General features: G+C 41.8%; 1 protein-coding gene and 1 pseudogene across 6 annotated transcripts in view; both read right to left on the bottom strand.

Moving 5' to 3' along the window:
• IP6K1 (inositol hexakisphosphate kinase 1) overlaps positions 1–24,143 on the bottom strand; it is an 83,559-nt gene that overhangs the window by 12,447 nt on the left and 46,969 nt on the right. For 2 of the 5 annotated variants that reach the window (XM_082348032.1, XM_082348031.1), the window contains exon 2: positions 9,790–10,140. The exons of 1 other annotated variant lie outside the window; for it this stretch is intronic. In XM_082348032.1, the coding sequence (XP_082204158.1) occupies positions 9,790–10,012 (223 nt within the window). In that variant the 5' untranslated portion in view covers positions 10,013–10,140. Of the gene's footprint in view, positions 1–9,376; positions 9,543–9,789; positions 10,141–24,143 lie in introns of those variants that run through there. 2 more of the 5 variants (XM_082348034.1, XM_082348033.1) reach the window with 2 other exon arrangements.
• The window catches only part of LOC309607348 (aminoacyl tRNA synthase complex-interacting multifunctional protein 2 pseudogene), a 63,577-nt pseudogene continuing 40,862 nt past the window's right edge, over positions 1,429–24,143 (bottom strand). Inside the window, exons 2-3 of the transcript XR_014249661.1 lie at positions 5,851–8,848; positions 1,429–5,661 (exon numbers count right to left, since the gene is read on the bottom strand). The product of XR_014249661.1 is annotated as an aminoacyl tRNA synthase complex-interacting multifunctional protein 2 pseudogene (transcript). The remainder of the gene's footprint in view (positions 5,662–5,850; positions 8,849–24,143) is intronic.

Raw genomic sequence — 24,143 nt, 5'->3', positions numbered from 1 at the left:
GTATTTTGATAAAACTTTTTAATTTTATATACTCAAATGCATCCTTCTCTCCTTTAAAATTTCTTTTTGTCTTGCAGGGCCATCTAAAGCTGTAATAGAAACCTTTAATTCTCTGCAGGCACATACCATTGAGCACCTTGACACAGAGCATCATACCTGATCAAGGGAGAAATAGTTATGCTATGTGTAGAACAGGAAGAAGATCCTTCCAAGAGTGGGTAAGATCTGGTAATTAAATGAGCCATGCAACCTACCACTAGTTTAAAAAATATGTATTTTTTTGATCCTGATTTTTTTTTTTTTTTTTTACCTCATTACTCACACCTAGAAAGAATTCAGGTAGGAAAATGAAAATCAATGGTCCTTTACTTTACTTGATATAAGCCCTAATTTTCTTGGCATTTGTAAGATTGGCTTAAACACAGAGAATTACATTTGGGTAGAGGTTTTCGGGGGTTCTTTAATATATTTTTTTTACTTTTTAAAATTGTGGTAAAAACATATATAACATAAATTTGTCACTTTAACCATTTTTAAATGTAAAATTCAGTGGCATTACGTACATTCACAATGTTGTATAACCACTTTCGTTATCTATTTCCAGAACTTTTATATCACCTCAAACAAAATCTCTATACCCATTAAATAACTCCCCATTTCCCTCTCAACTGAACCCCTGGTACCCTCTAATCTATTTTCTGTCTCTACAAATTTGCCTACTGTAGATATTTCGTACAAGTGGAATCATGTAATGTCTGTCCTTTGGGGTCTGGCTTATTTCACTTAGCATAATGTTTTCAAGGTTCATCCACCTTGTAGCATGTGTCAGAACTTCATTTGTTTTTATGGCTGAATACTCTTCCAGCGTAAATATATGCCACATTTTGTTTATCCGTTCGTCTGTTCAACCCAATCAAACACTTGGGTTGTTGCCACCTTTTGGCTATTGTAAATAATGCTTCTGTGAGTATTACAAGTATCTCTTTGAGTCTCTATTTCCAATTCTTTTGAGTATATACGTAGGAGTGGAATTGCTGAATCATATGGTAATTCTGTGTTTAACTTTTTGAGGAACTGTCAAACTGTTTTTCCATAGTGGCTGTACCATTTGACATTCTTACCAGCAATGTTCCTATTTCTCCATATCTTTGCCACTCTTTCTTTCTTCCTTCCTTTCTTCCTGTCTTCCTTCCTTCCTTTTCTTTCTTTTAATGTATTTTTATTTATTCAAATTAATTTTTATTGGAATATAGTTGCTTTACAATGTTGTGTTAGTTTTCTTTCTTTTTAATAGCCATCCACCGGTTGTGAGTAGTCTCTATTGTGGTTTAGATTTGCATTTCCCTAATGACTAACGATGTTGATTATCTTTTCATGTGCTTATTGGCCATTTGTGTATCTATTCTGGAGAAATGTTTATTCAACTCCTTTGACCATTTATGAATAGGGTTGTTTCTTAACTTTTTTTTTTTAACATCTTTATTGAAGTATAATTGCTTTTGTTTCTTAACTCTTAATTGGCAAAAAGAGGTAGACTAGTTCTTAGAGCTAGTTGTTGTTGTTGTTTTTCTTATAAATTTATTTATTTATTTATTTTTGGCTGTGTTGGGTCTTCGTTTCTGTGCGAGGGCTTTCTCCAGTTGCGGCAAGTGGGGGCCACTCTTCATCGCGGTGCACAGGCCTCTCACTGTCGCGGCCTCTCTTGTTGCGGAGCACAGGCTCCAGACGCGCAGGCTCAGTAGTTGTGGCTCACGGGCCTAGATGCTCCGCGGCATGTGGGATCTTCCCAGACCAGGGCTCGAACCCGTGTCCCCTGCATTGGCAGGCAGATTCTCAACCACTGCACCACCAGGGAAGCCCTGTTGTTTTTTACCTCAGGGCTTTTGTTTATGAGTGGAAGCTTGGAATGTTCTTTCCATTGTCCTTTGCCCACAGCTGCTCCTCATCCTTCAGTCCTTTAAGTCTCCCCAGACACTCCTTCCCTGATCATTCTATATCAAGTGCTCTGTTTTGGAAGCTTTATTATTTTCAATTGCAGAACCTGACTTATTTTATTCAAAGTACTTATCACAATCTATAATTGTTTTGTCTATAATTTGTTTATTCTTTGTTTCTCACAGTAGCATGTAAGCTCCATAAAGGTATGGGCCTTTTTTGTCTTTTACACTAATGAGCACAGGGCCTGGCATCTAGTAGATGCTCAGTAAGTACTGGTAACTGAAAAATGAATGAGGCAAAGTTTTGAATAACTATACAGAAGCCTAGAACCTCATATTTAGTACTATTAAGAAGTAACACTTGGAATTTCCCTGGTAGCGCAGTGGTTAGCAGTCCAATGCAGGGGACATGGGTTTGATCCCTGGTCCGGGAAGATCCCACATGCCGCAGAGCAACTAAGCCTGTGCACCACAGCTGCTGAGCCTGAGCTCTAGAGTCCACGAGCCACAACTACAGAGCCCATGTGCCACAACTACTGAAGCCCGCGTGCCTAGAGCTCATGCTCCGCAACAAGAGACGCCACCACAATGAGAAACCCGTGCACTGCAATGAAGAGTAGCCCCTGCTGGCCGCAACTAGAGAAGGCCCGCACGTAGCAACGAAGACCCAATGGAATGGAATGGAATGGCATGGCATGGAATAAAATATTGAAAAAAAAAAAAGAAGTAACACTTGATAACTACCGCTAGTCATACTAAATAAATGAAAATCCCTCTTCAAACCTATTGCCAAAATATAGACATTTTTCCTTAGCTGAGTTTTAAAAATACCTGTACTTCTGGCAATAAAGAAATATATGTGTAATTGTGGGTTAGTATTAATACATGTATTTTCTAAACCTGTGTGTTGAAAGGGGCTAAAGGCAAAGATATTCCAGTGGCAATCAGAACATCTAGCACCAAGATCTTGTTTTTTCTAAATACCATTCCTAAAAGGAAGAAGAGCTTGTTGCAGAAGTATTTGGCTCCTGAATCTGGACAGGAAAAATACAAGATGAGCCTGGAACATCTTGCGGTAACTGAAAGTAAAGCAATAGTCAAAAATGATGGGGGGGCTTCCCTGCTGGCGCAGCAGTTAAGAACCTGCCTGCCGGGCTTCCCTGGTGGCGCAGTGGTTGAGAATCTGCCTGCCAATGCAGGGGACACGGGTTCGAGCCCTGGTCTGGGAAGATCCCACATGCCATGGAGCAACTGGGCCCGTGAGCCACAAGTACTGAGCCTGCGCGTCTGGAGCCTGTGCTCCGCAACAAGAGAGGCTGAGACGGTGAGAGGCCTGCGCACCGCGATGAAGAGTGGTCCCCACTTGCCGCAACTAGAGAAAGCCCTCGCACAGAAACGAAGACTCAACACAGTCATAAATAAATAAATAAATAAATAAATAAAAGAACGTGAATTTCTAAAAAAAAAAAAAAAAGAACCTGCCTGCCAATGCAGGGGACACGGGTTTGAGCCCTGGTCCGGGAAGATCCCACATGCCGTGGAGCAACTAAGCCCATGCGCCTCAACTACTGAGCCTGCGCTCTAGAGCCCATGAGCCACAACTACTGAGCCCGTGTGCCACAACTACTGAAGCCTGTGTGCCTAGAGCCCGTGCTCTGCAACAAGAGAAGTCACCGCAATGAGACGCCCATGTACCGCCACAGAGAGTAGCCCCCGCTCACTGCAACTAGAGAAAGCCCGCACACAGCAACGAAGACCCAACACAGCCAAAAATAAATTAAAAAAAAAAAAAAAGTTAAATCACCAGTAACAAGGTATGTACCTTGTGATATGATGAACTGAAGAGGACACAGGATCATTTCTATCGCCCCAAAATATTAGGTTGGCCAGAAAGTTCGTTTGGGTTTTTCTGTGACATCTGACAAAAACCCGTATGAACTTTCTGGCCAACCCAATATACAACCTCAATCTAATCCTGAGGAAAGATAAGACAAATCCAAATTTAGGGACAGTCTATAAAATAACTACTAGTACTCTTCAAAAGTGTCAAGGTCAGGACTTCCCTGGTGGTCCAGTGGTTAAGTATCCGCCTTCCAATGCAGGGGACGCGGGTTTGATCCCTGGTTGGGGAACTAAGATCCCACATGCCGCAGGGCAACTAAGTACACATGCCACAACTACTGAGCCCAACTCTCTACAACTAGAGAGCCCACATGCCGTGACTATAGAGCCCACGTGTTCTGGAGCCCGCGCGCCACAACTAGAGAGAAGCCCGCCTGCCGCAACAAAGATCTCGCATGCTGCAACTAAGACCCAATGCAGCCAAACATAAATAAATAAATAAATATTTTTTAAAAAGGCGGGGGGGCTTCCCTGGTGGCGCAGTGGTTAAGAATCCGCCTGCCAATGCAGGGGACACGGGTTCAAGTCCTGATCTGGGAAGATCGCACATGCCGCAGAGCAACTAAGCCCGTGCACTACAACTACTGAGCCTGTACTCTAGAGCCCACGAACCACAACTACTGAGTCCGCGTGCCACACTACTGAAGCCTGTGCACCTAGAGCCCATGCTCCACAACAAGAAAAGCCACCGCAATGAGAAGCCCGCGCACCGCAACGAAGAGTAGTCCCCACTCGCCGCAACTAGAGAAAGCCCGCGCGCAGCAACGAAGACCCAATGCAGCCAAAAATAAATAAATAAATTTATAAGTGGAAAAACAGCCAAAATTTGAATAAAATGTACGGATTAGTTAATAGTATTATACCAATGTTCCTTTCCTGGCTTTGGTAATTATAAATTATACTATGGTTATGTATTTTTTAATGATGCTTTTGTTTATTGATACTAGACAACCAGCCTAAGTAAAGACTCTGATTTTAGTATAAGTCCCTTTACTAACAATCGGCATGAAACAGCATCATACTTAAAATCTAAACCCTTTAAAATCAGGTGCTGAAATTCACTTAAGGAACTTAAGGGCAGTGTTAAAAAGGCCCAGGTTTTCACAGGCCCTCATCCACTTCTGCACGTTGGCTGGCACCATCACACTGCAGCCTCCTGTCTGCTGGAGAACAGACCACAGCACAATTTCTGCCACAGTGAGTTCATTCCCAAGAAGCCAGGAGCTCTTCCCAAAAGCTGAATTCATGGAGCAGAACACAGTGGCTTCCCTCTTCTGGCTGAAAAATAGTTCTATCTACCCAGCTATCTATAAGGGTTAAACTTACAGCATTATGCTTCTGGCCAAACAGAAAACAAAAAATGTGCATGTTCCCTTCTCCTTCAATGGGATACATCATTTGGATACTGAACTTCATCTGAGTCTTTAGCACATTCTTCCAAATTAAGAGTAAAACCCAGCACTTATGAAGGTTTTCTGGCGTGCTCTTGACTGCTGAATGTGTGTGAACAGTAGAGAGGACTCTAGTGGTCACAGAGCAGCCAGTGCAATACAAGCAGGGAGAGGGGAAGGGAGGGGAAGGGAGGGGAAGGGAGGGGAAGGGAGGGGAAGGGAGGGGAAGGGAGGGGAAGGGAGGGGAAGGGAGGGGAAGGGAGGGGAAGGGAGGGGAAGGGAGGGGAGGCTGGGTTTGTGTTGATCAAGATGTCTTTCAGGGCTTCCCTGGTGGCGCAGTGGTTCAGAGTCTGTCTGCCAATGCAGGGGACACGGGTTCGAGTCCTGGTCTGGGAAGATCCCACATGCCGCGGAGCGGCTAGGCCCGTGAGCCACAGCTACTGAGCCTGCGCGTCTGGAGCCTGTGCTCCGCAACAAGAGAGGCCGCAATAGTGAGAGGCCCGCACACCACGATGAAGAGTGGTCCCCGCTTGCCGCAACTAGAGAAAGCCCTCGCACAGAAACGAAGACCCAACATAGTAATCAATCAATAAATAAATCTTTAAAAAAAAAAAAAAAAAAAAGATGTCTTTCAGTGCCCTGTAGTCTCTTCCAAACACCGAATTTAAGCCCAATGCACTGGTAGCTAAAGCAGTGGGTTCGTCAGCTTGGATTATGTTGGTAATATCCAAATCCACATCTGGCATCTGAATCATCTTGGAGAGACCATCGACTGCAGCTTTCAATTCATACAGATACTTTAGAATATCATCTTGGTGGAAAAAATAAAGTACCGTGGCGGAACTCAATAGGTTGAAGACTCTTCCTGCACCTAGCACGGGGCTGATGGTCCTGCCATGCACACTGGGGAGCCAGTACGTGCATCTACACAGAGAGTGAGCCGCACAATTACAGGGCTTTACTTGGTACATCGGCATCATGGGACCATTAGAGGAACTCTTATTATTTTTGCAACTTTTCTGTAATTTTAAATTTATTTCAAAATAAAAAGTAAATGACTTCCCGGCGGTCTTGTGGTTAAGACTTTGTGCTTCCACTGCAGGTGGCACGGGTTTGATCCCTGGTCAGGGAACCAAGATCCCACATGCCACGTGGTGCAGCCAAAAACAAAAAAGGTAAAAACCCTATGGTATCAGTCTTTGAAATACATGAATTGGACCCATCATATCTTCCATTTTCTCTGAATAAACTGGACTTCACTTGACTTAAAAAGAAGGGATCAATTTTAATTTAATTGTATTTTTGAGAAAGTGTATTTATTCTTCCCTAGTGAAAACGCAGCCTGAGGAAAAAAAAAATCAGGTAGATACTAAGGATTTGCTATGGCTTTTAAAGACTTCTGTTCCCCAGTCTGAGAGCAGGTTGGGGGAAAAACTGAACCAATCTATGACTGACAATCCTTCCCTGGGTGGCACCTTGAAATTCTAACTTGTCCCAATTCTGGTGGTTGTGATTTAGAAAACATTTCTTTGGAGCCAGGGGCTCAACTCCATTTTAAGGGTTTTTTTTTTCCCTGAGCATCAGAAGGACTCCATGAGCTAACAGGGCTTGCAGTTCTCTTTCTGGTTTTGGCATATTTATAGCAGAAGATTTGGCCATGGATGTGTTGAGTGTGGATGAGTAGGTGGCTAAAGCCACATTTATAAAGCATTTATAACTGTTGTTTCTTAGCCACTTAGGGACAGCAGTGTGTTTGATTCTGGCTTCTCTCTCGTTTTGCAGCCTTAGAATATTTATTCCTCCAAATTCAGTATTATTCTGATTCTGTTTTGAAAATAATAACAAACCATACAATTCAAAACTGCACAAAGGACTTGAATAGACATTTCTCCAGAGAAGATACACAAATGGCCAATGGCACATCAACATCATTCATTAATCATTAAGAAAATGCATATCAAAACAAAACAATGAGACACCACTTCACACCTACTAGGGTGGCTATAATTTTTTTTTTTTAATGGAAAATAAGGGTTTGTAAGGATGTGGAGAAATAGGAACACTGTTGGTAAGAATGTCAAATGGTACAGCCACTATGGAAAACAGTTTGACAGTTCCTCAAAAAAGTTAAACACAGAATTACCATATGATTCAGCAATTCCACTCCTATATACTCAAAAGAATTGGAAGTAGAGACTCAGATAAATACTCACAGAAGCATTATTCACATTAGCCAAAAGATGGAAACAACCCAAGTGTCCATCAACAGATGAACGGATAAACAAAATGTGGCATATATTGAGACTGGAATAGTATTCAGCCATAAAAACAAATGAAGTTCTGACACATGCTACAAGGTGGATGAACCTTGAAAACATTATGCTAAGTGAAATAAGCCAGACCCAAAAGGAGAAACGTTACATGATTCCACTTCTATGAAATCTCTACAACAGGCAAATCTGTAGAGACAGAAAGTAGATTAGGGGGTACCAGGGGTTCAGGTGAGAGGGAAATGGGGAGTTATTTAATGGGTATAGAGATTTTGTTTGAGATGATGTAAAAGTTCTGGAAATAGATAATGGTAATGGTATACAGCACTGTGAATGTATTTAATGCCACTAAATTATATAACGGTAAATTTTGCTGTACAGCAGAAATGAACAAACATCGTAAATCAATTATACTTCAATTAAAAAAAAAGACAAGGTGCAACCACTTTAAAAAAAAATGGTTAAATTTTATGTTATGTGGACTTCCCTGGTGGCGCAGTGGTTAAGAATCCACCTGCCAATGCAGGGGACACGGGTTTGAGCCCTGGTCCGGGATGATTCCACATGCTGCGGAGCAACTAAGCCCGTGCTCCGCAACAAGAGAAGCCACCGCAATGAGAAGCCTGCGCAAGGCAACAAAGAGTAGCCCCCGCTCACCGCAACTAGAGAAAACCCGCACACAGCAACGAAGACCCAACGCAGCCAGTGGCTGAGAATCTGCCTGCCAATGCAGGGGACACGGGTTTGAGCCCTGGTCTGGGAAGATCCCACATGCCGCGGAGCAACTGGGCCCGTGAGCCACAACTACTGAGCCTGCGCGTCTGGAGCCTGTGCTCCGCAACAGGAGAGGCCGCAATAGTGAGAGGCCCGCGCACCGCGATGAAGAGTGGCCCCCGCTTGCCGCAACTAGAGAAAGCTCTCACACAGAAACGAAGACCCAACACAGCCAAAAGTAAATAAATAAATAAATAAATTTATTTAAAATAAATAAATAAATATTTTAAAATGTTTATGTTATGTATATTTCACCACAATTAAAGATTTAAGGAAACAAAAGTCAATACCAATATGGATTGGTTTTTCTAAATCGAGGATCCCCCAAGTAAAGGATGGTACAAACATGACTGAATTCATACTGCTTTGGAAAAGTTGAAAAACAGAACACAGGGGCTTCCCTGGTGGCACAATGGTTAAGAATCCGCTTGGCCAATGCGGAGGACACAGGTTCGAGCCCTGGTCCCGGAAGATCCCACATGCCACGGAGCAACTAAGCCTGTGCGCCACAACTACTGAGCCTGTGCTCTATAGCCCGTGAGCCACAACTACTGAAGCCCGCATGCCACAACTACTGAAGCCCATGCACCTAGAGCCCGTGCTCCGCAACAAGAAAAGCCACTGCAATGAGAAGCCCACGCACCGCAACGAAGAGTAGCCCCTGCTCGCCGCAACTAGAGAAAGCCCGCGCACAGCAACAAAGACCCAATGCAACCAAAAGTAAATAAATAAACTAAAAAAAAAAACAAAACCAAAAAACAGAACACAGGGAATTCCCTGGCAGTCCTGTGGTTAGAACTAGGTGCTTTTACTTCAGTGGCCCGGGTTCAATTCCAGGTCAGGGAACTAAGATCCCGCAAGCCATGTGGCACAGCCAAAACAAAACAAAAAACAGAACAAAAAACATAACTTACACATGAGAGGCAATCATAAAAATATATAATCATAGTGACAAAAATCAGATTTGAAAATCAAGTACCTTAAATTCTGGTATATATCCACGGGGTTCTAGTCTATAAAGTTAATTTACGTTTTAAAACAGATTATTTTTCCTTTAAAAGTTAGGACCCTCCAGGCCCCAGTCCTTCTGTAGATTTCTTACCATCAATTCATCCCCCAGCACATACATACACAAGCTCCACAGAGCCTCCTCGCCAGCTGTCTCATCGCCTTAGCCTGGAAAGCATCCAATTCTTCCTCCTCTGGGACCAGATAAGTGCTGCCCCTTCTCTCCTAGACCATTCCAGCAAACAGGGAAACCTCCTTGACAACAGCATGCTCTTCACCAATGGGACTTAATGCTGTGAATTCTTCTCAGGTTTACCTATCAATGAATTCAATTTTCAAGATCTAAAGACCTTGCTGATGCTTTCAGCTTCAAATTTTGCTTAACAAAGTGACTCTGCTGCTTTGAGACAACAGAGACCTACAATCACACCACATGGCCATCAGAACAAGGAAAACTGAGCTGAGGGCCTATAGCTGCTGCTGTCTCCAAACTGGCCAGTGACTGACCTTTGTACTCAGGGGTGAACTCCTTCATTTCGGGAGGGAGGGACTCGTAGAAGCGCTGCTCCCGGGAGATGAGGGGCTTGCACACAGTGTGGTCGTCGTAGCGCATCATGCTGCTGTGTCCGCCCACCTGGTGGATGAAGGGCTCCAGGAGGACTCCCCGGTCTCCGGCCCGACTTGCGTTCTTGCCATACTGCCCCACTTCCATGGTTTGACAAACACACATTGCGTTGGGGGCCAGTTGCACACTGAGAGCAGAGGATGCAGCACATGAGCCACGAAAGGAGAGCTAGGTAGAAGGTCCTGGCGAGCTGAAAACCAACGGTCAGAGTCTGTTCAGCTTATTCTTCTCTCCTAACAGAGGGAAGAGAGGAAAAGAGGGAATCAAAACACCAGGCAAGTTACAGTTTCCCTGGAGTTCACAGAATATCCACTCCTGAGGAACAACAGGGATTCTGTCTTGTTCCCTGCTATGTGTTCCCCAGTATGTACAACACTGCCTGATGCATGAGAGGTAGCTGAGTCAATTTCTGTTGAATGATGTAATTTTGGTCTCCTCCATCCGTCTTTTTATGCACAGAAGCCCATATTCTCTTCCTTTCCTAGTTCTCAGATCCCTTCTAAGTTCTCTAAAGGATTTGATTTTAGAGCTACAGTATGTTGTAGCCATCAGGAAGGCAACTATCCCTGTTTACTTCACATTCAGTTAAGAGCTCAAGAAAAAAACAGAAAGCAACACCACTTCATTCTGTTCGGATTTCTCACAATACTCAGTACTGGTAAGGGTCTCTCCCTGACTCAAAGGAAGGGTTTTTGCCTGAGAAATCAGGTCATTCTAGATTCCCAACTTTTCTGCTGAAGGTGCCAAGGACCAGACAGGAAAAGCCATTCCTTCCTGAGTTGTAGAAGCATAAAAAGGTTTTGTTTTGGGACTTCCCTGGTGGTCCAGTAGGTAAGACTCCATGCTCCCAATGCAGGGGGCCTGGGTTTGATCCCTGGTGGGGAAACTAGATCCCACATGCATGCCGCAACTAAGAGTTCACATGCCGGAACTAAGAAGACCACGTGCCGCAACTAAGATGTCTGCATGCCGCAACTAAGAGCCCTCATGCCACAACTAAAAGATCCTGCATGCCGCAACGAAAAAACATGCCGCAACGAAGATCCCACGTGCCACAACTAAGACCTGGTGCAGCCAAAATAAATAAATAAATAAATATTTTTAAAAAATGTTTTGTTTTCCTGAAGGAATTCAGGCTTCATATTTCTTCTACTTTAAATCTATGGCCATCAATTTATGACCATGTCTAGCACCACAGAGCTTCCCTTTCTGTTTGACTCTAGGGACAAAGAAAAGCTCTTTGTACTTAAATAACCTCCTTTTAATGTCAGTCTTCTCTCAAGAAAGTTAATATAGTGGGCAACTTAATACTGAATATATTTTAAAAATTAGGAATGTAGTAGGTGGGGGGGTGGGGGAGGGAAGGATTGGGAGCTTGGGATTAGCAGAGGCAAACTATTATATATAGAACAGATAAACAAGGTCTTACTGTATAGCACAGGGCACTATATTCAATATCCTGTGATAAACCATAATGGAAAAGAATATGAAAAAGAACATATATATATATATATATATATATATATGTGTGTGTGTGTGTGTGTGTGTGTGTGTGTGTAACTGAGTCACTTGGCTGTACAGAAAAAATTAACACAACATTGTAAATAAACTATACTTCTATAAAATTAAAAAAAAAAAATAAAAAGGAATGTAGTAGGCAAGACAACTTCTGAAAGATCAAGACTAAAAAAGAAAAAGAAAATGGGCTTCCCTGGTGGCGCAGTGGTTGAGAATCTGCCCGCCAATGCGGGGGACACGGGTTCGAGCCCTGGTCTGGGAAGATCCCACATGCCGCGGAGCAACTAGGCCCGCAAGCCACAATTACTGAGCCTGCGCGTCCGGAGCCTGTGCTCCGTAACAAGAGAGGCCGCGGTGGTGAGAGGCCCGCGCACCGCGATGAAGAGTGGCACCCGGTCTCCGCAACTGGAGAAGGCCCTCACACAGAAACTAAGACCCAACACAGCCATAAATAAATAAATAAATAAATAAATAAAAAAAGAAAAAGAAAAAGAAAATATAGAGCAGAAATATGGTTTTATCTTCAAGAGATAATAAACTATTTTTTTTTCTGAACCTCATAATTATGGGCAAAATGAGCTATACAAGAACACTGTTGCAAAACTGCAAAATTTTCTTAATCCAAAGCTGCCCAGGAAACTATGTTCTATTTCACCGCTATCAACAAAAATAAACTATTCTCCATTCCCACTCCCACAAACAGATCAGCACCACTTTAAAGCTATTCATTTTTTAGTCCTCCTTCAGGATAAGGCAACTCCCTGTCTCAGGGAGTTTTTTGAGACTCCATTCTCTTGAAATAAGAGTTTGATGTACACCTCTGCGACTCCTATGGCACCCTGTGCCAACTCTAAGGCAGCAATAAATCACTGTAATGTCATCTATTTTGTCATCTGTCACCACCACCAAACCATTCTCTCTTAACTCCATCTAGGATCCAAGGCAGTTCCTGGCACACAGTAGTGCTCAAAGTAAGGTTTGTTAGAATGAATTAAAATAATTCCAGAAAGAGGACCACAGTGAGTAAAAGCACAACAATATGAAAATAAAATATGAAAGCACAGTGGCAGTGCTTAGGGCAGAAAGCAATTGCGGAAGGCTTATCTCAGGGTTCCTGGAGGTGCCCACTGTGGCAGTGGACTCTAGTTAGCAATGTCAGTCGGCTCCTGCCCTGGCTCCTCTTCACCCTGGGATTGCCTCTGACCACAGATGGGATACCAAGAAGGTGCCAGACTTTCTAGCCTGGGTCAGTGGGTATCTGGTTTAGGAGAGGGGTCAACAGTGCCAAGTGCCCCAGAAGAGTTGGACATTAGGGCCATTCCTTGGACTCTGAGAGATCCGTGGCATCCTCTGCAGCCCCCACAGGACTGAAAGGAAGAAGTTCAATCTCCAGTCAGATGTAGACTTTTGATATTTTGTTTCCCCTTGATGTCTACATAAAGTCATGGTACTGTTTTTGTGTTTGAAATATTTTCTTACAAGTAAACATGTAAAATATACCACATTTCTATAGCTCTGATTTGGCCTTTCTTTTTAAATAAACTGGGAACCTGAAAAAGTGGAAGTGCCCAGAACTCTCTCAACTTCTGTGAAGCCCTGGCCTACAAGGTGTGGAGCCTTGTATGTCACTTGAAGTAAGAAACTTCAAGTTTCCTCATGAAGACATGCCCACTGCCAACCCTGGGGGATATGCCGACGTAGGTGAAGGGCTTGGGCTTGACTCACCTACTGCCCAGCCTTGAAAGTTCTGGAAATAGCAAAAGCTCTGACTCTTTTTGATAAACAACCAGAGGTCATCCCTGAACTCTGGTGTCCACCAAGGCCCGCTGTAAAAACCGTGGACTGAGAGGGCTATGGATGATGGTGTCTGTCTCCACTATTCCTTTCCTAATAGAGTCCCAATCTTGTTCAGGCAGTCAAACCTCAAGGGAATGTGAAATTCCATTCTAGTTCAGGGAGAATCTTGAACAGTACCTCAGTTCTTACGAGCTTATTTAGGAAAAAGCATGTGACTCTCTTCTTCCCAATGAGATGAGGAGAAGTTGGCCAGGGATTCTCTGGGAAAAGATACCTTGCTCTTAACATGAGAGAGGGGTAGCTCCTCTTCCTCAGGATATTATTCTGTCTGCACGTGATATATGAGACTACTGCAGCCACCTTGTGACTCTAAAAGATACTTGCCTAAGACAAGGCCAACATGCTGAGCATACAGAACAGGAAGAAAACATCAGGGCCCATGATGCTGTCACTAAAGTACTGGATATCCTGTTATGTAACAAAAATAAATTTCCCTTTATGCTTTAAGCCAGTCGCATTAGGATGTTCTGTCACTTGCAGTCAAAACCATCATAAATGAAAGGCCAGAAATAGTTGCATCAAAATCCCCAGATCTCCAGTTAATACACTTTGCACATAAAGAGGTCACTAACTGTTTTCTGATGACAACAAGGAAACTTCCAACAAATGAAGAACAAGCTCTTTCACTAATGACAAAGGGCATATTCTCCATAAGCCCCAAAATGAAAAATGCTGCTCTATAAAGTGTCCCTGAAGGCAGAGAATGTGAATTATCTCTGGTCCATAGCGCTGGTACCAAGATACTAAAAAAGAACCTGACCAACAGAAAATTCATTCTCTCATACGTAGAAATGAACCTGTCCAAATATCCAAATAATTAGTTTAGAACTGATTCTACTATGCTTCAGGAGGCAGACCATAAAAGAAATTTATACTCTTGCCACTTCAGGACCTTACTGCTCATTATTTTTTTTTTTTTTACAAACGGATCTAAATACCATGTAGTCAATAAATCATATTTCCCAGAGTGTAATTAATTCTCAAATATTTTGCAGACTGTCCTCTGCAAATACACTGACCTGATTTCAAGTAGTTTATGCCATTCAAGATGTCAATAGCTTCTGCAGTCTTTTCTAGACTTAAGAAACTACTAGCATAAAGAAAAACTTGTGGGGACTTCCTTGGTGGTCCAGTGGTAAAGAATACGCCTTCCAGGGCTTCCCTGGTGGCGCAGTGGTTGAGAGTCTGCCTGCCGATGCAGGGGACACGGGTTTGAGCCCTGGTCTGGGAAGATCCCACATGCTGCGGAGCGACTGGGCCCGTGAGCCACAACTACTGAGCCTGCGCGCCCGGAGCCTGTGCTCCGCAACAAGAGAGGCCACGACAGTGAGAGGCCCGCACACCGCGATGAAGAGTGGCCCCCGCTTGCCGCAACTGGAGAAAGCCCCCGCACAGAAACGAAGACCCAACACAGCCAAAAATAAATAAATAAATAAATAAATAATTAAAAAAAAAAAAAAAAAAGAATACGCCTTCCAACGCAGGGGACATGGGTTCAACCCCTGGTTGGGGAACTAAGGTCCCACATGCCACGGGCGAACTAAGCCCACGCACCACAACTACTGAGTTCGCATGCCTCAACCAGAGAGACTGCATGCCGCAAACTACAGAGCCCAGGCGCTCTGAAACCCACGTGCCACCAACTAGAGAGAGAAAACCCACACACCACAACTAGAGAGAAGCCGATGCACCACAACTGGAGAGAAGCCCGCGTGCTGCAACGAAAAGATCCCACATGCTGCAATAAGACCTGATGCAGCCATAAAAATAAAGGGACTTCCTTGGTGGGGCAGTGGTTAAGAATCTGCCTGCCAATGCAGAGGACACGGGTTCAAGCCGTGCTCCAGGAAGATCCCACATGCCGCGGAGCCACTAAGCCTGTGCGCCACAACTCTGAGCCTGCGCTCTAGAGCCCACGAGCCACAACTACTGAGCCCGCGCACCTAGAGCCTGTGCTCCACTACAAGAGAAGCCACTGCAATGAAAAGCCCGCGCACCACAACAGAGTAGCCCCCGCTCGCCGCAACTAGAGAAAGTCCACACGCAGCAACGAAGACCCAACGCAGCCAAAAATAAATAAAATTTTAAAAAATTTTTTGAAATAAGGAAAATATATAAAAATAAAAATATAAATATATAAAAAAAGAAAAACTTGTGAATTCTTTAAAAGCTACTAAGTATCAAAAATATCACATAACTGCAGTCATGAGGGACTCTGGTTTCACTGCCATGGGTTAAACTAAAAACAAACCAAAAACAACTCCCTACCAGAATATGTTTTTGGTTTGGTTTGGTTTTGTAAACAAAACTCCAAAGGCTTTCCCCTGGGGAAAACTTTATAAATGGTACTCTTTTGCCTTATGTGGCATCTTAGACCTGCGTCACTACAGAAATCAAGGCCAAGTTTCACTTTTCTGTGTAGCTGTGTTCCCATGTAAACGTGTTTCCAAGTTACCTGTCTTGTCTACTTCCCAGGTAACATAAAGATTTTTCTCTGGAAAGGTGGAATCCCTACAGATACAGACCTCTATGCTGGCAAGCACTGGTTTCCTGGGTGTCAAGGAAAGGAACGAAGAATAGTGCTTGAAAATTACAAATTAGCCACTTTTTCCCCCCTAGTTTTTGGCCACGCTGCGTGGCATGCAGGATCTTAGTTTCCCAACCAGGGATCAAACCCGTGCCCCATGCAGAGGAAGCGTGGTGTCTTAACCACTGGAAGTCCCAGGGAAGTCCCACAAAATAGCCACTTTAATTCCACTACTCAGACCAGGGAAGTCCCACAAAATAGCCACTTTAATTCCACTACTCAGACAGACCCAGGAACCATACAGTGTGGAGGAACTTGTGAGCCGCCATCCCAGTTTCTAAGACCAGCAGAAAGCTGGCATTTATTAAAAGCATCTCCAGGACGCAAAAAGGCTCCCACTTTCCCCAGTCATCCTGATGGCCCTTTGCTGTGACTGACAAACATGCAGAAGTGAAAAGCAATTGCAATTAGTATTTAATTCCTACAGCCTAATTCTTTGACATGAAAGTCTGAAGTGGCATTTGCCCAGATTCAGAGTTGAAGGGAAATGTACTATTCTTCTTCCTCTCTACACCTTTTTGTCCTTGGCAGAAATAGGGCATTTCTCATTTTGGGGGCATTAAGGAGTACTGAAAGGAAGTAATTACAAGGAGTTACATTCTTAGGGTTTTGAGAAGAATCCCTAGGAAACTGTCTTAATCCGTCTGGGCTGCTGTAATAGAATACCATAGACTAGGTGGTCTATAAACAACAGAAATTTGTTTCTCACTGTTCCAAAGGCTGGGAAGTTCAACACCAAGGCAATGGCAGGTTTGATGTTCGATGAGTAACTGTGTCCTCATGTGGTAGAAGGGATGAAAGGGCTCTCTGGGGCCTCTTTTATAAGGGCACTAATTCTATTCATGAGGGCTCCACCCTCATGACCTAATCAGCCCCAAAGATCCCACCTCCAAACACCATCACATTGGAAATTAGGTTTCAACATATGAATTTGTGGGGGACACAAACATTCAGTCTAGAGCAGAAATTACAATCAGTGTTTTCAGCTCTGCTGCCAGAGTACCTGTTCACTCTTTTTCTGATGAGACTTCACCATTTCTGCCATGACTTGATAAAATATTTGGTGAGGAAATCTTGTTTTTGTGAAAAGGAAACTGTCCTTCTCTATGGAAATAGTTTGTAGCATTGTGTGTACCGGATTGAAAATTATTTTACTTTAAAATATTTAGAGAGGATTAACCAAGATGGCAGAGTAGAAGGACGTGCTCTCACTCCCTCTTGTGAGAGCACGAGAATCACAACTGGCTGCTGGACAATCATCGACAGGAAGACACTGGACTTCACCAAGGAGGATACCCCACGTCCAAGGACAGAGGAGAAGCCACAGTGAGACGGTAGGAGGGGCGCAATCAGAGTAAAATCAAATCCCATAACTGCTGGGTGGGTGACTCACAGACTGGTGAGCACTTATACCACAGAAGTCTACCCACTGGAGTGAACGTTCTGAGCCCCACGTCAGGCTTCCCAACCTGGGGGTCCGGCAACGGAAAGGGGAATTCATAGAGAATCAGACTTTGAAGCCTAGTGGGAATTGATTGCAGGACTTCGACAGGACTGGGGGAAACAGAGACCCCACTCTTGGAGGGCCCACACAAAATAGTGTGTGTATCGGGACCCAGGGGAAGGAGCAGTGACCCTGGGGGAGACTGAACCAGACATACCTGCTGGTGTTGGGGGGTCTCCTGCAGAGGCGGGGGCTGGCTCTGTTTCACAGTGGGGACAAGGACACTGGCGGCGGAGGTTCTGGGAGGTACTCCTTGGCGTGAGCCCTCCCAGAGTCTGCCATTAGCCCCACCAAAGAGCCCGGGTAGGCTCCAGTGTTGGGTTGCCTCAGGCAAAACAACCAACAGGGAGGGAACCCAGCCCCACCCATCAACAGTCAAGTGGATTAAAGTTTTACGGAGCTCTGACCGCCACAGCAACAGTCAGCTCTACCCACCTCCAGAGCCTCCCATCAAGCCTCTTAGATAGCCTCAACCACCAGAGGGCAGACAGCAGAAGCAAGAAAAACTACAGTCCTGCAGCCTGTGGAACAGAAACCACATTTACAGAAAGATAGACAAGATGAAAAGGCAGAGGGTTATATACCAGATGAAGGAACAAGAAAACCCCCCAGAAAAACAACTAAATGAAGTGGAGATAGGCAACCTTCCAGAAAAAGAATTCAGAATAATGATAGTGAAGATGATCCAGGACCTCGGAATAAAAATGGAGGCAAAGATCGAGAAGATGCAAGAAATGATTAACAAAGAAGAATTAAAGAACAAACAAACAGAGATGACCAATACAATAACTGAAATGAAAACTACACTAGAAGGAATCAACAGTAGAATAACTGAGGCAGAAGAACGGATAAGTGACCTGGAAGACAGAATGGTGGAATTCACTGCCATGGAACAGACTAAAGAAAAAAGAATGAAAAGAAACGAAGACAGCCTAAGAGACCTCTGGGACAACATTAAATGCAACAACATTTGCATTATAGGGGTCCCAGAAGGAGAAGAGAGAGAGAAAGGACCAGAGAAAATATCTGAAGAGATTATAGTCGAAAACTTCCCTAACATGGGAAAGGAAATAGCCACCCAAGTCCAGGAAGCGCAGAGAGTCCCATACAGGATAAATCCAAGGAGAAACACGCCGAGACACATAGTAATCAAAGTGGCAAAAATTAAAGACAAAGAAAATTTATTGAAAGCAGCAAGGGAAAAATGACAAATAACATACAAGGGAACTCCCATAAGGTTAACAGCTGATTTCTCAGCAGAAACTCTACAAGCCAGAAGAGACTGGCATGATATACTTAAAGTGATGAAAGGGAAGAACCTACAACCAAGATTACTCTACCCGGCAAGGATCTCATTTAGATTTGATGGAGAAATCAAAAGCTTTACAGACAAGCAAAAGCTAAGAGAATTCAGCACCACCAAACCAGCTCTACAACAAATGCTAAAGGAACTTCTCTAAGTGGGAAACACAAGAGAAGAAAAGGACCTACAAAAACAAACCCAAAACAATTAAGAAAATGGTCATAGGAACATACATATCGATAATTACCTTAAACGTGAATGGATTAAATGCTCCAGCCAAAAGACACAGGCTTGCTGAATGGATACAAAAACAAGATACATATATATGCTGTCTACAAGAGATACAATACATTGTATCAGACAATACATTGTCTACCTCGATACATAAGGCAACTGCTAACAGCTATAAAAGAGGAAATCGACAGTAACACAATAATAGTGGGGGACTTTAACACCTCACTTACACCAATGGACAGATCATCCAAAATGAAAATAAATAAGGAAACAGAAGCTTTAAATGACACAATAGACCAGATAGATTTATTTGATATTTATAGGACATTCCATCCAAAAACAGCAGATTACACGTTTTTCTCAAGTGCGCACGGAACATTCTCCAGGATAGATCACATCTTGGGTCACAAATCAAGCCTCAGTAAATTTAAGAAAATTGAAATCATATCAAGCATCTTTTCTGACCACAACGCTATGAGATTAGAAATGAATTACAGGGAAAAAAACGTAAAAAACACAAACACATGGAGGCTAAACAATACGTTACTAAATAACCAAGAGATCACTGAAGAAATCAAAGAGGAAATCAAAAAATACCTAGAGACAAATGACAATGAAAACACGACAATCCAAAACCTATGGGATGCAGCAAAAGCAGTTCTAAGAGGGAAGTTTATAGCTATACAAGCCTACCTAAAGAAACAAGAAAAATCTCAAATAAACAATCTAACCTTACACCTAAAGGAACTACAAAAAGAAGAACAAACAAAACCCAAAGTTAGTAGAAGGAAAGAAATCATAAAGATCAGAGCGGAAATAAATGAAATAGAAACAATGAAAACAATAGCAAAGATCAATAAAACTAAAAGCTGGTTCTTTGAGAAGATAAACAAAATTGATAAGCCATTAGCCAGACTCATCAAGAAAAAGAGGGAGAGGACTCAAATCAATAAAATCAGAAATGAAAAAGGAGAAGTTACAACAGACACCACAGAAATACAAAGCATCCTAAGAGACTACTACAAGCAACTCTATGCCAATAAAATGGACAACCTGGAAGAAATGGACAAATTCTTAGAAAGGTATAACCTTCCAAGACTGAACCAGGAAGAAGCAGAAAATATGAACAGACCAATCACAAGTAATGAAATTGAAACTGTGATTAAAAATCTTCCAACAAACAAAAGTCCAGGACCAGATGGCTTCACAGGTGAATTCTATCAAACATTTAGAGAAGAGCTAACACCTATCCTTCTCAAACTCTTCCAAAAAATTGCAGAGGAAGGAACACTCCCAAACTCATTCTATGAGGCCACCATCACCCTGATACCAAAACCAGACAAAGACACTACAAAAAAAGAAAATTACAGACCAATATCACTGATGAATATAGATGCAAAAATCCTCAACAAAATACTAGCAAACAGAACCCAACAACACATTAAAAGGATCATACACCACGATCAAGTGGGATTTATCCCAGGGATGCAAGGGTTCTTCAATATACGCAAATCAATCAATGGGATACACCATATTAACAAATTGAAGAAGAAAAACCATATGATCATCTCAATAGATGCAGAAAAAGCTTTGGACAAAATTCAACACCCATTTATGATAAAAACTCTCCAGAAAGTGGGCATAGAGGGAACCTACCTCAACATAATAAAGGTCATATATGACAGACCCACAGCAAACATCATTCTCAACGGTGAAAAACTGAAAGCATTTCCTCTAAGGTCAGGAACGAGACAAGGATGTCCACTCTCGCCACTATTATTCAACATAGTTCTGGAAGTCCTAGCCACGGCAATCAGAGAAGAAAAAGAAATAAAAGTAATACAAATTGGAAAAGAAGAAGTAAAACTGTCACTGTTTGCAGATGACATGATACTATACATAGAGAATCCTAAAACTGCCACCAGAAAACTGCTAGAGCTAATTAATGAATATGGTAAAGTTGCAGGATACAAAATTAATGCACAGAAATCTCTTGCATTCCTATACACTAATGATGAAAAATCTGAAAAAGAAATTATGGAAACATTCCCATTTACCATTGCAACAAAAAGAATAAAATACCTAGGAATAAACCTACTTAGCGAGACAAAAGACCTGTATGCAGAAAACTATAAGACACTGATGAAAGAAATTAAAGATGATACCAACAGATGGAGAGATATACCATGTTCTTGGATTGGAAGAATCAACATTGTGAAAATGACTATACTACCCAAAGCAATCTACAGATTCAATGCAATCCTATCAAATTACCAATGGCATTTTTTATGGAGCTAGAACAAATCATCTTAAAATTTGTATGGAGACACAAAAGACCCCGAATAGCCAAAGCAGTCTTGAGGGAAAAAAATGGAGCTGGAGGAATCAGACTCCCTGACTTCAGACTATACTACAAAGCTACAGTAATCAAGACAATATGGTACTGGCATAAAAACAGAAACATAGATCAATGGAACAAGATAGAAAGCCCAGAGATAAACCCACGCACCTATGGTCAACTAATCTATGACAAAGGAGGCAAAGATATACAATGGAGAAAAGACAGTCTCTTCAATAAGTGGTGCTGGGAAAACTGGACAGCTACATGTAAAAGAATGAAATTAGATACACCATACACAAAAATAAACTCAAAATGGATTAGAGACCTAAATGTAAGACTGGACACTATAAAACTCTTAGAGGAAAACATAGGAAGAACACTCTTTGACATAAATCACAGCAAGATCTTTTTTGATCCACCTCCTAGAGTAATGGAAATACAAACAAAAATAAACAAATGGGACCTAATGAAACTTCAAAGCTTTTGCACAGCAAAGGAAACCATAAACAAGACGAAAAGACAACCCTCAGAATGGGAGAAAATATTTGCAAACGAATCTACGGACAAAGGATTAATCTCTAAAATATATAAACAGCTCATTCAGCTCAACATTAAAGAAACAAACCACCCAATCCAAAAATGGGCAGAAGACCTAAATAGACATTTCTCCAAAGAAGACATACAGACAGCCACGAAGCACATGAAAAGATGCTCAACATCACTAATTATTAAGAGAAATGCAAATCAAAACTACAATGAGGTATCACCTCACACCAGTTAGAATGGGCATCATCAGAAAATCTACAAACAACAAATGCTGGAGAGGGTGTGGAGAAAAGGGAACCCTCTTGCACTGTTGGTGGCAATGTAAATTGATACAGCCACTATGGAGAACAGTATGGAGGTTCCTTAAAAAACTAAAAATAGAACTACCATATGATCCACAATCCCACTACTGGGCATATACCCAGAGAAAACCGTAATTCAAAAAGACACATGCACCGGAATGTTCATTGCAGCACTATTTACAATAGCCAGGTCATGGAAGCAACCTAAATGCCCATCAACAGACGAATGGATAAAGAAGATGTGGTACATATATACAATGGAATATTACTCAGCCATAAAAAGGAACGAAATTGAGTCATTTGTTGAGACGTGGATGGATCTAGAGACTGTCATACAGAGTGAAGTACATCAGAAAGAGAAAAACAAATATCGTATATTAATGCATGTATGTGGAACCTAGAAAAATGGTACAGATGAGCTGGTTTGCAGGGCAGAAGTTGAGACACAGATGTAGAGAACAGACATATGGACACCAAGGGGGGAAAACTGCGGTGGGGTGGGGATGGTGGTGTGCTGAATTGGGCGATTGGGATTGACATGTATACACTGATGTGTATAAAATTGATGACTAATAAGAACCTGCAGTATAAGCAAACAAACAAAACAAGTAATACTAAACTTTCATTGGGTTATTTGTATGGAAATATGTTAATATAAATGTTTCAGACATTACATGAAATTTCTAAAAATCTTATATGTTCTTGTATAATGTTATAAGTCATAATCCTAGTTATTACTTTAAAATGTATATCTCAGAAATAACTAATTTTCTTGTCAACTGCATTATTATGAACTTTCATCAAATCTTTAACCGTGGTCATTTTTAAGTCTTTTGTCATTTACAGACAGTTCTGGGTGTACTCTGATGCTTTTGTAAATATGTTCCTATAAAAGGGTTTCATCTTCAGGAAATTCATGGAAAAGACTGACAAGTACAGGTTTCTGGTAACTGACTGTACTGCTGAACTGAATGAAAAGCATTTTCAGAACTCTAATGAAAAACTGATGAGCTCATAAAAGTGCTAACAAAAGATCAAGATGAAAAAAAAAATTAATTACATGGGACTGAGTGAACTGATGAGGATGAGTATAATTGTTGTGACTTTCTGTTTGAATTAAAAAAAAAGAAAAAATCCCACAAGGACTCAGAGGCAAAGAATATACAAATCAATTTTCACTGCAAAGTAAAGGAGCTGTTACAGTGGAGGATTACTGGACTGAATGTCAATATTATGACACAGTATGAGTGTGTTTCACGTATGGTAACATCCATGTACAATACTTGGTGTCAGTCTATTTATCTCTTGTAAAAATAAAATACAGTGTGTGTGAAAAAAAAAAAAAAACCAATGATAAAAAACCTTAAGACAATCAAGATGTTAAAAAGTACTAAGGAATTACAATTAGCTTTGGTGTGATAGTGTTATTGTATTATGAAAGAAAATGTTCAGTTTTTAGAAATTCCCATTAAATTGTATAATGATGAACTAATGTGCTGAGATTTGCCGTAAAATACCTCAGCAGAGAAAGTATGATGGATGGACAAAGCCAGTGTGGCACCATCACGATAAGTCTAGAATCTAGGTTTGGGGTACACAGAGCCTTATTATATTGTTCTTTCCTCTTTTATGTATGTTTTACATTTTGTATTTAAAATGTTGACTAAGGTAGGGCCAAGAATGGAGCCTCAAGGGATGTGTTTTAAGGCCTCCCTGTATTTTTCAGTCCCTTAATTAGTGCTGCCTGGGTATGGTTAATCAAAGAGCTAGAACTCCGCCTAATTGATTGTGATGTTTCTGTTTTATCACCTACTGAAAGCTGCAGAAACCATGTGTCCTTTGTTTTCTTCTCACTACATTTATAGTTAAAATATATTTTTTTGCTATCTTAAAAAAAAAAAAAAAAAAATTCTACTTCTGTGAATATTATATATATTTTATGTGTATCTGTGTGTGTGTGTGTGTATGTAGCTTATTAAATGAGTTGAATTCAGTAATCAACAGAAAATGGCCGTGCAAAAAAAAAAAAAAAAAAAATTAAAAA

This window comes from Balaenoptera borealis (assembly GCF_965194805.1).
Source record: "Balaenoptera borealis genome assembly, chromosome: 12".
Taxonomy (NCBI): Eukaryota; Metazoa; Chordata; class Mammalia; order Artiodactyla; family Balaenopteridae; genus Balaenoptera; species Balaenoptera borealis.
This window is presented reverse-complemented; position numbering and strand designations above follow the sequence as displayed.